Here is a 15460-nt window from a genome sequence, read left to right as displayed (position 1 = left end):
GGGGGGGAGCGTGGGTGGTGGTGGGCAGATCAGCCTGTGTCTGACTGCCAGACAGGCTTTTCTAAGAAGCACCTTGAGGGTCAGTGATGGTATGCTATTATAGTTATTATGATAATAAATGCTTAAGTGCCAAAGAAGCAGTATACATCGGAGTCAGACACAATTACCACCCACGCTTTACTAGACTGAAAGAAATACATGAAAATCAGTAAAATGATTCTGTTTCCGATTTGTTTATGCAGGGCTTGAGGTGAACTTGATGAATCTTGCTCCTTTAGCTGTGGAGATCATTCCCCGCTGACGGGGCAAGGATTTAATGAGGTAGAGTGAGGGGGTGGAGAGAGGATAAGACAAAACCTTGAAGAGATGTCCCTAATTTGGAAAGAGTACAATACAAATGAATAGTCAAGTAAGAGTAGTGGGTAGGACATGGCTCCTATGATACAGAGTTCAGTGAAACAGGGAGAAAGATCCTGCTGCTTTTAATTCCTAGACCCTATAAGGCTTCAGGTCTATTCAGGGTCTGAGTCCGATTTGTTTCTGTATTTTCTGGTACAGTGATAGCTTAATGCCAGGTCCTGGACCCGTGCCTGTCCATGGTGAAGTGAGGAAAACAAGGATAACGTGATGAGTATGTGACAAAGCCCAGTAAATGTCAAATAAGTATATATTTAAGTATATATTTAATTATTATTATTATTATATATTTAATTTAGTATATATTTATTTAGTATATATTTAGTATATATATATTTATAAAACATTGCAACTCCCTTTATTGAAATCTTGCCGGCTCAGGGCTTCCCTGGTAGCACAGTGGTTAAGAATCCACCTGCCAATGCAGGGGACACAGGTTTGAGCCCTGGTCCGGGAAGATCTCACATGCCGTGGAGCAACTAAGCCCGTGTGCCACAACTACTGAGCTTGCACTCTAGAGCCCGCGAGCCACAACTACTGAAGCTCGCTCACTTAGAGCCCGTGCTCCGCAACAAGAGAAACCACTGCAATGAGAAGGCCGCGCACTGCAATGAAGACCCAACACAGCCAAAAATAAAAATAAAATAAAAAAAGAAAGAAATCTTGCTGGCTCACGAAGTCCCAGTGTCCAAAATGAATGAAATAATTGTACATCTCATTGAGGCCAGAAGGAAGGAGAAAAAGGAATAAGAATCAGTTAAACAAAATCTATCAGTGAGGTCCTTTGGAGAGAAAGGGGATTTATCCAGAGAGGGAAAGGAAAATCTGCAACAAAATGACAGGTGAATAGTTTGATACATTTGTTATAGAAATAATTCATGATAATTTAAAACATTGTGCCTGATAGACAAATAGCCAATGATCATGAACAGACCAATATCAAAGTACAGATAAAATAGTAAACCAGCATATGGCACTTTTTAACCCTCCCTTCCTACTCACTTTACCCACCTCCAGCTACCTATTTCCTTTCACTGCTTTATGTATTTCTCCTTAACAAATATTGCTATCCACATATTCTCCCTATATTATTTACCTTGTTTATTTTCTTTTCCTCCAATTCGCATGAAAACTCCATGAAGGCTGGGACATCTATTGGTTTTGTCTGCCTCTAAATCCCCAGTGCCTAGAACACTGCCTGGCACATAGATGCTCAATCTATATTTATTGGATGAATGGACCTTGACAGATGATTCCCAGCCGACCCAGGACATGTCCAAGACCCCCATCTTTATACTTCCATCACTTGCTTTTGTGTCAAGGCTCCCCGATGGAAACTAGACAACATATTTATAAAATTTACAGCTGACTCCAAATTTGGAAGAATAGCAAGTAGGTTACAAAATAAAAATGAAAAAAATTCTAGACATAAAATTGAACAAGGCTAAACATAGGGAAGGAAAGTATAATCAAAAGCATTTTTAGGACTTCCCTGGTGGCGAGGTGGTTAAGAATCCACCTGCCAATTCAGGGGACACGGGTTCGAGCCCTGGTCCGGGAAGATTCCACATGCCATGGAGCAACTAAGCCCGAGCACCACAACTACTGAGCCTGCGCTCTAGAGCCTGTGAGCCACAACTACTGAGCACACGTGCCACAACTACTGAAGCCTGCGTGCCTAGAGCCCGTGCTCCTCAACAAGAGAAGCCACCGCAATGAGAAGTCCACGCACCAGAACAAAGAGTAGCCCCCACTCACCGCAACTAGAGAAAGCCTGCGTGCAACAATGAAGACCCAATGCAACCAACAATAAAATAAATAAATAATAAATGAATTTATTTAAAAAAAAAAGCATTTTTAGCATATCCTCTTGTTTTAAAGTGTATTATAGGTGTGTATTTATGTCTGTGAATCTTAATAAATCATAAGTTACCAAGAAAGGCTATTTCCTGGATTGGGGTCGTATGGAGAAAATTATCCCCTCAATTAACAGGGAAGAGAGTAACTGCTAAATATTGGTATTTGTTTTTTTTTTTTTTTTACTTTTTTTTTTTGGCTGCTGCCTCACAGCATGCAAGATCCTTAGTTCCCCCACCAGGGATCTAACCCGTGCCCCTTGCAGTGGAAGCATGGAGTCTTAACCATTGGACCGCTAAGGGAGTCCCTGGTATTTGTATTTTTTTTTCTTTTTTTAAAAATTTTTAATTTTTTGGCTGCATTGGGTCTTCGTTGCTGCGCGCAGGCTTTCTCTAGTTGCCGCGAGCGGAGGCTACTCTTCGCTGCGGGGCGCGGGCTTCTCACTGGTGGCTTCTCTTGTTGCGGAGCACCGGCTCTAGGCACGCGGGCTTCAGTAGTTGTGGCTTGTGGGCTCCAGAGCGCAGGCTCAGTAGTTGTGGCGCACGGGCTTAGTTGCTCTGTGGCATGTGGGATCTTCCTGGACCAGGGCTCGAACCCATGTCCCCTGCCGTGGCAGGCAGATTCTTAACCACTGCACCACAAGTCTGGTATGTGTATTTTTAAAGCATGTCCAGACATATGGGGCCGCATGGAGTCCTGGAGATGGTAGAAACACATCTAGGGGTTTCCTGAAGTTCAAGAGAACATTCATTCATTTGTTCATTAAAAATACCTCAAATACCTACTATGGACCAGGCACTGTGCCATACAGTAGGGCTTTATATTTCCTTCTCTAAAGCATGAGATGTGTTTTCAGTCTGTTAGAAGAGCAGAGTCCAGTGCAAAGATTTGCCCTTGGACACAGCTTTATTTTAAAAAAATTTTTTATATGTTTTTTGGCCAACCTTTAAAAATCAATAGATTTCATACCCAAAGCCAGACTTCTGTCTTTAAAAAACATTAAGTGGAAATGCTGATTACAATAGGCATCATTCCCATGGGGCTCCCATTGGCTCGAGGTGAAGTGCTGCTTCTTCCTTTAGCCCTTTTGTCAGCGTCCCCACTGCTCCCTGTTGCCTTCCTCCTGGCCTGACAGTGCCCTTTGGCAACCAACGTGTCCTGGTAGTGGCTGGGCAGAAATCAGTCACAGAATGAAAAAGACCAGGCACAAGCTGTAGGAGGCCCATTTTATTAAGCCCAGTTGCAAGAATATTCTGGAATCTGAAAAATAAAGATTTTTTTTTTCCAGCAGTGAGAATGAATAATAATTGCTCTTAGGGAAGTTAGTCTAAATTTGGGAGATGATTTGAGAGAGGCCATGTTTCACATGCATCAAGAACAGAAAAGATTATTCCATGCCAAAGGAGCAGACTCTCTCTCCTCAGTCTCTGGGTGTGAATGTTTGGAAGATTCGATAGTGAGCCAAGTGCAGTGCAGCTAAGTGTTGAGCTCAGCGCAGCCTGGTAACTTCAGAGTCCCACAGGCAAGGCTGGAGAGAGTTGCTTCCTGGCATTTTCACATACTGCAGATACAGGCGGCCAATACATTCCCCAGGCCTGAGGCCCACAGGTCCCCTCACTCCAGCCTGCATAACCCTGGGCTTAAAGGGAAACCCATTTGAGAACAGGAGGGTAGCTTAGCGATAGGTTTGTAGCTGAGTTCCAGAGTGGAGATGCTGGCTGAAGGCCTCCCTTACTGGAACTATACTGCATCTCCATTGAAGGCTGTGAATTTAAAAGAGGAACATCAATTCTTTCATAGTAGAGCTTTAAAGGAGAAAGGACAGAAGGAGAGGGAAATGGTTAAAAAAAAGATTATAACAAGGTTATCTGTTTTTAAAGTAGTGCTCTAAAAATATATCATTTCCTTATGAAATTAACTACCACCAGCAAAAAGTTTGTTTTGAATAAAAAAGACACAATGAAAAGTTTGTAATTATTTTGAGATTGCTCCCAAAAGTCATCCGGGGTAGAGAGGGCATTGGCTCAGTGTGTGACCCAGCTGGGTAACCTCCCAAGGATCTCTGGCTGGTGAATTTAGCTCCTAATTGTGCCTAATGAGGTACCTGGTAGAAATTTCACAGCACATGACAGCTGTGTGGTACATCTGTTAGAAATCCAAAACAATAAATTGGTTACACAAACATTTTTTGGGAAAGATTCAGCTTGGCACCAGTTCTGTGAAAAAGCCCTGGGAGTTTGAATTGAATGCAAACTTCATATGCTGTGAGTTTAATGAAATGTTAGGCTCATCCATGGAATTATAATATCTGGTCCTGCTGTAAGCTGAGCTGTTCAAACCACACTTGAAGAACTGGAATAAATTCTGGTCATTTAAAGACAGTGAAAATTAGAGTTTGTTCCTAGGAGGGGCATCAAGAAGAAATCATGACCTGGGAAATGGTTGAAAGTCCTGGAGGTGACAGGTCTCCAGTTTAACCCGAAGAAGAAAAGACTAAAGAGGGAGATGCTCTAACTATCTTCTGATACTCAAGGACTTGGCTGATGCAGCACCTTGTAAAACAGTGCCTGAAAGAAACGTCTGATGGTACATAAATAAATGGAGAAGAGAGTAGGTATGCCAGTGTGTGTGCCTGTGTGTGTGTGTGTGTGTGTGTGTGTTGTTTTCCAGAGAAGAACAGAACACATGGTAAAAATTACAGGAAGGGAGGTGGATTTAAAACTGCAAAAAAATAATTTGTAATAACCAGTGCTGCTGAAGGAGGGATGGGACATCTTACTAGATTAGGAAGAATTCTAGAAGGGTCTGAGTAACTCTCTATGAGGGAGTTATAGAAAGAATACCTACATGAAGTGGCAAGCCAGCTCTTGGAGGCATAGGGATAACATAGAAAGGTGAGGGCATTGCAATTGGACAGACCTGGGAGCAATTACATCCTTGCCACTTAGCTGTGTGACCTTACGTGAGACACCTACCCCCTCTGAGCATTCATTTCTCCATCTGTTGACTGGGGATAATTGAACCCATGTTAAAGTGTTACTGTGAGAATGAACTGAGCTGCTGAACGTAAAGTCCTGGATATAGAGTGGATATCTCTGGATAGATGTTTTTGACTTTGCCTAGATTACGTGGCATCCAAAGGCGTAAGAGTGTTTTAAGAGCTCTTGCAAGGAAGTCACTTAGGGAAGTTCATCAGATATACTTAGTCACCTTTGCCACCTTTGTGCCTTCAGAGCTGACCCAGCCTGCACAGGGCGGCTACTCCATACGTGTTGGTACATTTGCTGACTTTTTAAAGTCAGTACTCTGGGTAAGTCATGGCCCTGGGCACTGCCAGAGACAGGCTATCACTGGGGCTGCGTGGCCAATGGAGACAGTGTGTCTGGGGGAAAGAAAGTGGGTTTTGGCACCAGACAGAGGTTCAAATCCCAACTCTCCACTGGCTCAAGTTACTTAACCTTTCCAAGCTGCATTTTTCTCGTCTGAGGCAATGCCTATCTCATGTGAGTTAGGGGTGAAATAGCACAGACGAAGGACTTGATGTTCTTTTCTCAGTGGGGTCCTTTCAACAATCCAGGGAGGCACATAATGAAGACTGCATTTCTGAAAGAAGAAATAAGATTCAGAGAGTTGAAGTGATTTGCCTAAGGAATTAGTAGAACTGGTATTTGATACCATTCTTTTAACCTCAAGGCTCGTCACCTTTTCCAAACCATGGCTGACACAGTTTTTGAGCGTCTGCTGCGTGCCAGGTACAATACTAAGGATTTCCCCTGTTACCTCATTGGCGGTTTCAGTCCCACATGGAGATGTTAGTCACTCCATGAATCTCTTTGGAACGTGCACAGGGTAAACTTTCCTAGACACTTGGGGAAAGTCATTCTTAATGGGACTATGGTTGTTTTTGACACCTGGCTTTGGGAGAGACACTTATGGCAGTGAGAGGGGAGGAAATACCTGTCCAGACAGTCATATTAGCGCCTCAAGAAAAGGGAACCCTCCTACACTGTTGGTGGGAGTGTAAATTGGTGCAGCCACTATGGAAAACAGTACGGAGGTTCCTCAAAAAACTAAAAATAGAATTGCCATATGATTCAGCAATCCCACTCCTGGGAGTATATCTGGAGAAAACTATAATTTGAAAAGATACATGCACCCCTATGTTCATAGCAACACTATTTACAATAGCCAAGATGTGGAAGCAACCTAAATGTCCATGGACAGATGAATGGATAAAGAAGATGCAGTACATATACACAATGGAATATTACTCCACCATAAAAAAGAATGAAATAATGCCATTTGCAGCAACATGGATGGACCTAGAGATTATCATACTAATTGAAGTAAGTCAGACAGAGAAAGACAAATACCATATGATATCATTTATATGTGGAATCTAAAATATGGCACAAATGAACATATCTACAAAACAGAAATCTACTCACAGACATAGAGAACAGACTGTGGTTGCCAAGGTGGGTGGGGAGGGATAGACTGAGTTTGGGATTAGCAGGTGCAAACTATTATATATAGAATGGATAAATAACAAGGTCCTACTGTAGAACACAGGGAACTATATTCAATATCCTGTAAGAAACCGACCATAATGGAAAAGAATATGAAAAGGAATATATATATATGTATGTATAACTGAATCACTTTACTGAACACCAGAAAATAACAGAGCATTGTAAATCAACTATACTTCAATAAAATAAATTTAAAAAAATGTTTGCTCCTCAGCCTTGATCATCACTGGAGGGACGGATGCTAGGGGTCCTGAACAGATGACACCATCGGCTTTTACACAGTCGTGCCGGAGTGCGCAAGCTGGCAGTTCTCAGGTCTTCTCCAGCTCATAGACTTGTACTATGGGGTTGCACAGAATTTTAAAAATGAATTCCTTGCAAATATTTAAATCAGGACTTTTCACATAAAACCACATAATAAAGATTTCGGGTTTCTCTGGAGGAGTCGGCAACACTGACCTCATGTTCTCTCGCGTTCTCCCAGGCAACACCCGACCAGCACTGCTCCCTTAGGTAAAGCAAGAACTCTCTCCATCATCAGGTGGCCCATTTGACCCCCTTAGCTTCTGCCGTTGAGCAGTTTGAATTAGTATGTAGTGCCCTGGGCATCATTTGTATTCATAATAATAAAACACCCAGGGAGGATTGCCCCTGACTTGTTTTCCTGCTGACGATGTCTTTTTTTTTGCCCTGACCCTAGTCTGTGATTGCAGTGGGAAGTCCAGGCAATGCGTGTTTGACGAGGAACTTCACAGACAGACAGGAAATGGATTCCGCTGCCTCAACTGCAGTGACAACACGGGTGGCATTCACTGCCGGAGGTGCAAGGAAGGATTTTACCGCCAGGGAGACAGAGACCGCTGTTTACCCTGCAATTGTAACTCCAAAGGTAGCTGGATAAAGGGGGAAAGAAAGAGGGAGGCGGGAGGGGAGAGGATGGGGAGGGAGAGAGGGGAGGGGAGAGAATGGGGAGGGAGGGAGGCAGGGAGAGAGACAGAGCAGGCCAAGAGGGAGATGTTCAGTTTCTAGAACAATTGGGAAGATACTGTTCTTTTTAGCAATTTCAATCTGAAAGGAAATATGTTTTTCTTAAGTCTGGGTTATAGGAACCAGCTGTGGTCTTTAGGGTACATTAGTTTGAATTCTAGTCCCAAGAGAGACACACGATTACTTTCCTGGCAGATAACAGTCTGTGACCTGGGAACAAAGAAGCTTGTACTCTTCCAGTGATAGTTCTTCATATCCATAACTGTGCCTTTGACCGACCTCTCAAAAAATAAGAGGTTAGAAAGATCTGTTTCTGGTGCTGTGCTGGGTGCTAGCAACATGAAGTGATACTAATAGAAGAGAGAGACAAATAAATAGGCAGATTAGAGTCATTCACAGGGTTGTGAACAAGAGAAAACAGAACAAGAAATAGGAAGCACCTAACAGGGTGGCTGGTTCATAGGAGAGCCTGTTTTTGTTGTTGTTGTTTGTTTGTTTTAAATGTATCACCCACTGCTGTATTCTCAGAACTATAGGTAGTTTTTGTGTACGCAGACGCACACATCCTGCTATATTCATCGTGGGCAGACAGTAAAGACAAGTTAGTAAATGTAAAGAGGGAAAGAGAGGTAAATAAGTTGGGACTTTTTAAGGCTACCTTATTTGTCTTTTATCTTCCTCGGTAGTATCTGTTTCTCCTCTTTGCCAGAAAGTGTTTAATAGCATAATATGATCAATATTAGTCTACCAAAAAGGTATAACCTTAGTGCATGGCTATGACTTAGTGTAGTTCTGTGGACCCAGTTCTTAGAAGCAGCTGAAAGAATCTAAAAATGGGCAGATTTTGGCTTAGCCATGACTTGCTGGTAGAGTGTGTCAGGGAGCCTTATAGAAAACTGGGGTGACCCCGTGGTGATACAGACCCATATACCAGCAATCATTCCCAGATTCTTCAGACTTGCTGCTATTATACGGTTTGAGTCAGATTTGCTCAGCTTTGTGGCTTTGACTCAGCATCCAGAACCCTTTGGGTATAGCAATTCTCCCTCTGAATCAAAGAATGTCGTAAAGAAAAATTAAAAGAAAAATGATTCTACTTTAATGGGTATTTAATCTCTCTGAAGACCCTGTATCCCCTTAGGTTATGCAGCTTTGTTGTGAGTCACTGGAGTTGGGTCACCCCAGCAAAATAATCAGCGAGAATGTGATGAGAAATATAATTGGCTCAGCTGGAAAGCCTGGCCTGAAGACAAGGTTATTAGTCTCAGAATAGACAAGGAGCCTGCAGCCTAGCAAAGAGAGATGGTAATGAAGCTTTACCACGCCATCATTTCTTTTACACTGTGTAGTCCATTGCCCACCCAGCAACAGTGAGCCTGGCTCTTTCTTTTCTTTGGGGGAGTAGATATCTCAGACTCAGGGTGAACAGCCTCGTAGGAAGCAGTGGAGCCCAGCGATGATTTATATCTTGTATGATAGCTACCACGCATTACACGCTTACTCTATGCCAAGCACTTTTCTAAGTGCTTTCATCCAGTAATTAATCTTCACAAATAACCCTATGAAGAGGGTGCTATTATGATTTTCATTTTACAAGTGAGGTATCAGAGGCTTAGAGAGGGAAGTGATGAAACTTGAGGGCTGAGTGGCATGTTGGTGGCAGGAACTGTACCCACCGTGCGCCATCTCTGGCTACGTGTTGGCTGCACAGTTCACTAAATCAGGGGCACAGATTTAATTCTCTATGTGATTCCTCAGTTGCCCAACCAGCCAGGAGGTATTTTTCACTTTCAAATAATAACTTCCCGAGGGAATTTGTTGTATATTCAATTTCAAATGCAGAATTCATCTTACCAAAAGCTACCATTCCATGCATGGCAAATGAAGCCAACAGCATTCATAATCCCCAAAGTGGTCACAGATTTTGGACGTCACATCAATTTCTCCTAAATATAGCAGCTAGGCTTATTGTGAAGTGATGATTTTGTGGGCTCAGCAACAGGGCTGAATTATCCTCAGTTCTTATAACCCTGATAACATTTTGTGGATACTTTGAAATTCAGTGTGTGTATGTGTGTGTGTGTGTGTGTGTGTGTGTGTGTGTGTGTTTTCCTCCCCGATACCTAAATTCTTGAGATCTGTGTAGACATCAAGGATACTGGGCTTGTTCTCTTAATTTTATTTTTATTTTATTGACCCAGGCAGTGGATTACTCAAGACTAAAACATTTAAGTTATTATTTAAGACATGTCTTTAGATAATAATTTAATTATTATTAAATATAATGATTAAATAATAATAAAATAGTGCTATTTGAAAATGCAAGTGTATATATTTTTAAAGGGTTCTCAAAAGGAAGCAAGCTCTCTTGGTTTAAATTTTAAATATTAGTCATTTTAGAATACCTTCGTGAGTCCTCAGATGCATGTAGACTGTACTACATAAGTCCAGAAAGTGCTTATTGAAACAGTAAGCTGTTCTTCATCTGTCCTTTAAACCCAGTCGTTCACAGTCCCTAAGAGTAGCTCATGATGTAGGAATTGGGACAGGTATTTTTATTTTAATGAGATACTCTGAAAACCCAATGCTATTATTTTGGAAGTTTGGGAACATGAAATAAATCAGTCCTATTCACAGTAAGGGCCTGTGTACGTTTCCAAGTCAGCTTTGCAAGGCTTGAAGGAGGCCTAGAAGATATGAGTATAAACTACTTTTTTGAGCACCTACTATGTGTGAGATGTTGAATTAGGCCCTTCATAGGCCCTTCATATATTTTATTTATTTATTTTAACATCTTTATTAGAGTATAATTGCTTTACAATGGTGTGTCAGTTTCTGCTTTATAACAGAGTGAATCAGTTATACATATACATATGTCCCCGTATCTCTTCCCTCTTGCATCTCCCTCCCTCCCACCCTCCCTATCCCACCCCTTTAGGTGGTCACAAAGCACCGAGCTGATCTCCCTGTGCTACGCGGCTGCTTCCCACTAGCTATCTATTTTACGTTTGGTAATGTATATATGTCCATGCCACTCTCTTACCCTGTCACATCTCACCCCACCCCCTCCCCATATCCTCAAGTCCATTCTCTAGTAGGTCTGCGTCTTTATTCCCGTCTTGCCCCTAGGTTCTTCATGACCATTTTTTTTTTTAGATTCCATATATATGTGTTAGCATATGGTATTTGTTTTTCTCTTTCTGACTTACTTCACTCTGTATGACAGTCTCTAGGTCCAAGACCCTTCATATATTTTAGTTCAAAGTTTTACAACAGCTCTACAAGGTATGGTGGTCCCCACTTAAAGAAGGGATGAGGAGCCCTTTGCCCAAGGACACACAGCTAATCAGTGGCAGAGCTGGTATTTGAGGTGCTATCTGTTGGACCCCAAAGCCTGGGCTCTTTTCATGTCCCCCAGCTTCTAGAACTGTATTCTCTACATAATGTCCTATGGAATATTGTGTTTCCCAAGATAATAATAGGCGTTGCCTGTAAGAATGTCAAATAATGTTTGGAAACACTGGCATTAGAAAGTTAAACAAGATTCATGCCTACTGAATGTGCTGTTATGTTATAAATCTCTGAAAGATTTAGGACATACCATTTCCCAAACTCTTTTGAACACAGAATGCCTATTTCCATGAGGTGACTGTTAATACCCATCAGAAGAGTGTTTTGTACGGTACTGTTTAGGGCTATTTGGGAAAACCCCCAAATAAAGTACAGTCTTCTCCACCTTATAAGAATAATTTGTTGGGACTTCCCCGGAGGCACAGTGGTTAAGAATCCACCTGCCAATGCAGGGGACCCAGGTTCGATCCCTGGTCCAGGAAGATCCCACACGCCGTGGAGCAACTAAGCCCGTGCGCCACAACTACTGAGCTCGCGTGCTGCGACTTCTGAAGCCCACGCACCTAGATCTAGCCCGTGCTCCGCAACAAGAGAAGCCACCGCAATGAGAAGCCCTCCCACTGCAACAAAGTGTAGCCCCTTCTCGCCACAACCAGAGAAAGCCTGAACTCAGCAACGAAGACCCAACGCAGCCAAAAATAAATAAAATAAAAAAAAAAAAAGAATAATTTGTTTCTGAAAAACTACTGTAGGGAGAGTTTTCTTAAATTGAAAACATAATTTCCATTAATTTGAATGGAGAAAAACAATGTGTTTCTGGGTCCCAGATTAACACCCATTTATGTTAAAAATAATTAAATGGTATTAAAGAAGGAACATTTAATGTTACTCATCAGAGCATAGATTCAAACAGGAATTTACCTTCTTAGGTCTGTCTGCTGTTTGTCTCTAAATGCCAACCCCAGTGGTCTCTCCTCACTCTCATCTTGTTAAATGTTCTCTTGCCTTAGATCCTGAAAACCATCCCATCTTCCTTCTCCCTTAACTCTTCTCAGAATCCTCCTCCGTGAGACTTCTCCCTGCTCCCATCACCTTTTCCTTAATCAATGAGGTTTCATTTCTGTCCAAGGCACCTTCCCCTCCTCTCTCCATCTGCTCCCGGAGTGACCTTACACTTGCTGTGGCTTCCTGTTCTGCCTGTGGGCTGAAGGCTCCTAAGTCTTCATCTGCAGCCTCTTTCTTGAGCTCCAGATGAACAGTTTCACCTAAGTTCATTGTGTCCCAAACTAAACTGGTTGTCTTCTCTTTTTTTTTAATTTTTATTTTTAAAGGAATTCCTTTATCTTTTATTTATTTATTTATTTTTGGCTGTGTTGGGTCTTCGTTTCTGTACGAGGGCTTTCTCCAGGCGAGCGGGGTCCACTCTTCATCGTGGTGTGCGGGCCTCTCACTGTCGTGGCCTCTCTTCTTGCGGAGCACAGGCTCCAGACGCACAGGCTCAGTAATTGTGGCTCACGGGCCTAGTTGCTCCGCGGCATGTGGGATCTTCCCAGACCAGGGCTCGAACCCGTGTCCCCTGCATTGGCAGGCAGATTCTCAACCACTGCGCCACCAGGGAAACCCTGGTTGTCTTCTCTTGATGACTCAGTGTGAGGTCCTGTTCCTCCTCTGGTTTGTCAGGAGCCTCATATCTAGCGGTGCCCTCTGGGGACCTGCTGTCGTCTATGTTGATCCACCCCTCCCCCATCATCCATATCCCAAGTCTGTTCATTCTACATCTGCAGTGGTTCTCACAGCATGTCCCTCCTCCCCTTCTCACCCAGACTCCTCTAATCTGGGCCATCGTGTCAGGGGAGGATTTCTGCCCTGAGACCCTGCTGCTCTCCTGTCCCCAAGCCATCCTGCAGTTGCTCTAGAGCTGACCTTCTAAACTGCACATCTGATCTCGTCGCCACCTGCCTGATCCTCTGAGAACTCCCTATTATCCACAAACGGATTTGTTACCCTTCCATCAGTTCTTAATTCACCAGTAGATACAGGGAGCTAGCATAAAGCGCCCAATTCAGTGTCTCACACGTAGCAGGCGCTCAAAAAATGTAGTTTATGTTATTATCACTGAGGGCCCTTTCAAGCGTTGCAAAGTTGACATGGAGACTTTCACAGACTCTAACTGCGAATGTGACTAATTTATTTCATGTTTCACCTGCGGCTATAGATACAGAGCCAATACTTTTATTGATTTGAATTGTATCCACAAGTGAATTAAAAGTTCACAGATGGGTAAGAAATTAGAAAAAAAAGGAGCTAATGGTTAGAGTTCTGTTGACTTTATAGATTATGAATAGCCTAATTATCACAGTTAGTTGGAATATAAGGATTACTTTATAATATCCCCAACCGCTGGGAAGTTATCAAGTAGGTGAGCCCCCTTCCACCTCATCTTTTGGCTTTTTCCTAACTCCTTTCACAATGGCCACATCCTCTTTCTTAAGGGTTAATTAATCCAACAGATGTCTGGGCCTCTTCTTTGTGTTGGGCGCTGGGATACAGCAGGGAACATAAGCTGAGGTAGTCAGCAGTAAGCAGGGCTAAGGACTGGGGGAGCCGTGGGATGGATATTTTAGACATAAGAGTCAGAGAAGGTTTCTCTAGGGAAGTAATATTTAATCAAGATGTAAGTGCTGAGAATGGGCCAAGGAGGGGGGTGGTTCTGGGGAAAGAGCATTCCAGGCTGAGGGAGAAGCAGGTGCAAATGCCCAGAGGAGAGAAGCAGTTAGCAAATTCCAGGAACAGGAATGCAAGGGGAGCTGGGGAGCTGGACCTCAGTGAAGGAGAGCCGGAGATGAAGCGAGAGAGGTCGAGTCTGTAGGCCGTGGTACAGAGCTTGCACTTTATTCCGCTCAGAGTGGGGACCCCCTGGAAGACTTCAACAGACGAGTCATATGATCTGAATTCCATTTGCAGAGGAGCACTCTGGCTTCTGTAGAGAGAATGGAGCATAGGGAGGCAAGGATGGAGGCGGAAAGAAGAGTGTGAGGCAGGGTCCAGGTGAGAGAAGATGGAGGCTGGAACTGGGGTGTGGAAGGGGGTGCGGTGAGGGGTGGCTGGATTCCAGAGTGGCACATTTTGTTATCCTGAGCACCTCTTGCCTTTCATCAATACTCAGTCTGCGAGGTCCCATTTTACAGAGCATGTCTATAAAAAATTAATCACAGGACAAGTACTCTAGTGCCCCAAACCAGGTAAAATGTGCAGGGTCTTCACTCCTTACAACGGGTGAAGCTCCAAGGGTGAGAATTTCTGCCACTCCAGGTAGGTAGAGATGTTTTTGGTTAAGAGGCTTTTTTGTACTCTTAAAATCATACCATACAAGCACTGCCCCCTAAAAGATGGCGTTTGCCTGCCAGAGATAAGGGATAATGTGGCTCACTTTCTCACCCTGTCTTTGTGGAGGCCGAAGTGCTCATTCACCAATGTCCCTTCTTGAGATCTCAAGGATTTGACAAACTACTTAATGTTGAAACCAGAGCAGATACATAAATAATAATGCTTTCAGGAGTCATTTCTGTTCCTTTCCCTGAAGAAGCTATCCTTGGCTTCAGGACTTTCCTTAGTGGGTAGATGCATATCCAGATGATGTGAAAGAATTACTAGAAGCAGCAGGTGGTGGTTATTACTTAATATTTATTGAGCTCCCATAGGGTGACGTTTTCTTCGTAATGTTGCATAAATTAAATATTTCCTTTTCTTCTTTCCTTTTCCCTGCCTTGTGGTTACAGGTTCTCTTAGCGCTCGATGTGACAATGCTGGACGATGCAGCTGTAAGCCAGGTGTGACAGGAGACAGGTGTGACCGCTGTCTGCCAGGCTTCCACACCCTCACCGAGGCTGGGTGCACCCAAGACCAGAAGCTCCTGTAAGTGCCTGCCCCATCACTGTGGCTTCTGCTGTGAAGAATGGCGATTGTATCAACCTTAGGGACCACTTAACATTTACTGAGTAACTGAGTTACTGAAACACCGTTTCGAGGACTTCACGTGGGTTATCTCATTGACTCCTCACAATAATCCTAAAAAATTGGGATTAGCATTATGCTTGTGTTAAAGATAAAAAACTGAAATCGTGAGAGGATAAATAAGATGCCCCGTGTTGCTGGTGAGGGTGGACTTAAAATTCAGGCTCAGAGGTTTGTCTCTGGAGCCTGTGGTCTTCACCCTGACAACCGACCCTCCTTTAGATGAACTAGGATGGAAGTAAAGAGTCCTTCAAATTTTAACCTGGAAATCATTTCAAAGAAATGGACTCGGAGTAGAACTT

The 15460-nt window shown here is 43.1% G+C and overlaps 1 protein-coding gene across 1 annotated transcript in view; it reads left to right on the top strand.

Moving 5' to 3' along the window:
- LAMC2 (laminin subunit gamma 2) overlaps positions 1 to 15460 on the top strand; it is a 62971-nt gene that overhangs the window by 14698 nt on the left and 32813 nt on the right. The window contains exons 2-3 of the mRNA XM_082401360.1: positions 7507 to 7695; positions 14924 to 15059. Coding sequence (XP_082257486.1) covers positions 7507 to 7695; positions 14924 to 15059 — 325 coding nt within the window. The remainder of the gene's footprint in view (positions 1 to 7506; positions 7696 to 14923; positions 15060 to 15460) is intronic.

Source organism: Balaenoptera borealis (genome assembly GCF_965194805.1).
Source record: "Balaenoptera borealis genome assembly, chromosome: 1".
In the NCBI taxonomy this organism is placed as follows: Eukaryota; Metazoa; Chordata; class Mammalia; order Artiodactyla; family Balaenopteridae; genus Balaenoptera; species Balaenoptera borealis.
This window is presented reverse-complemented; position numbering and strand designations above follow the sequence as displayed.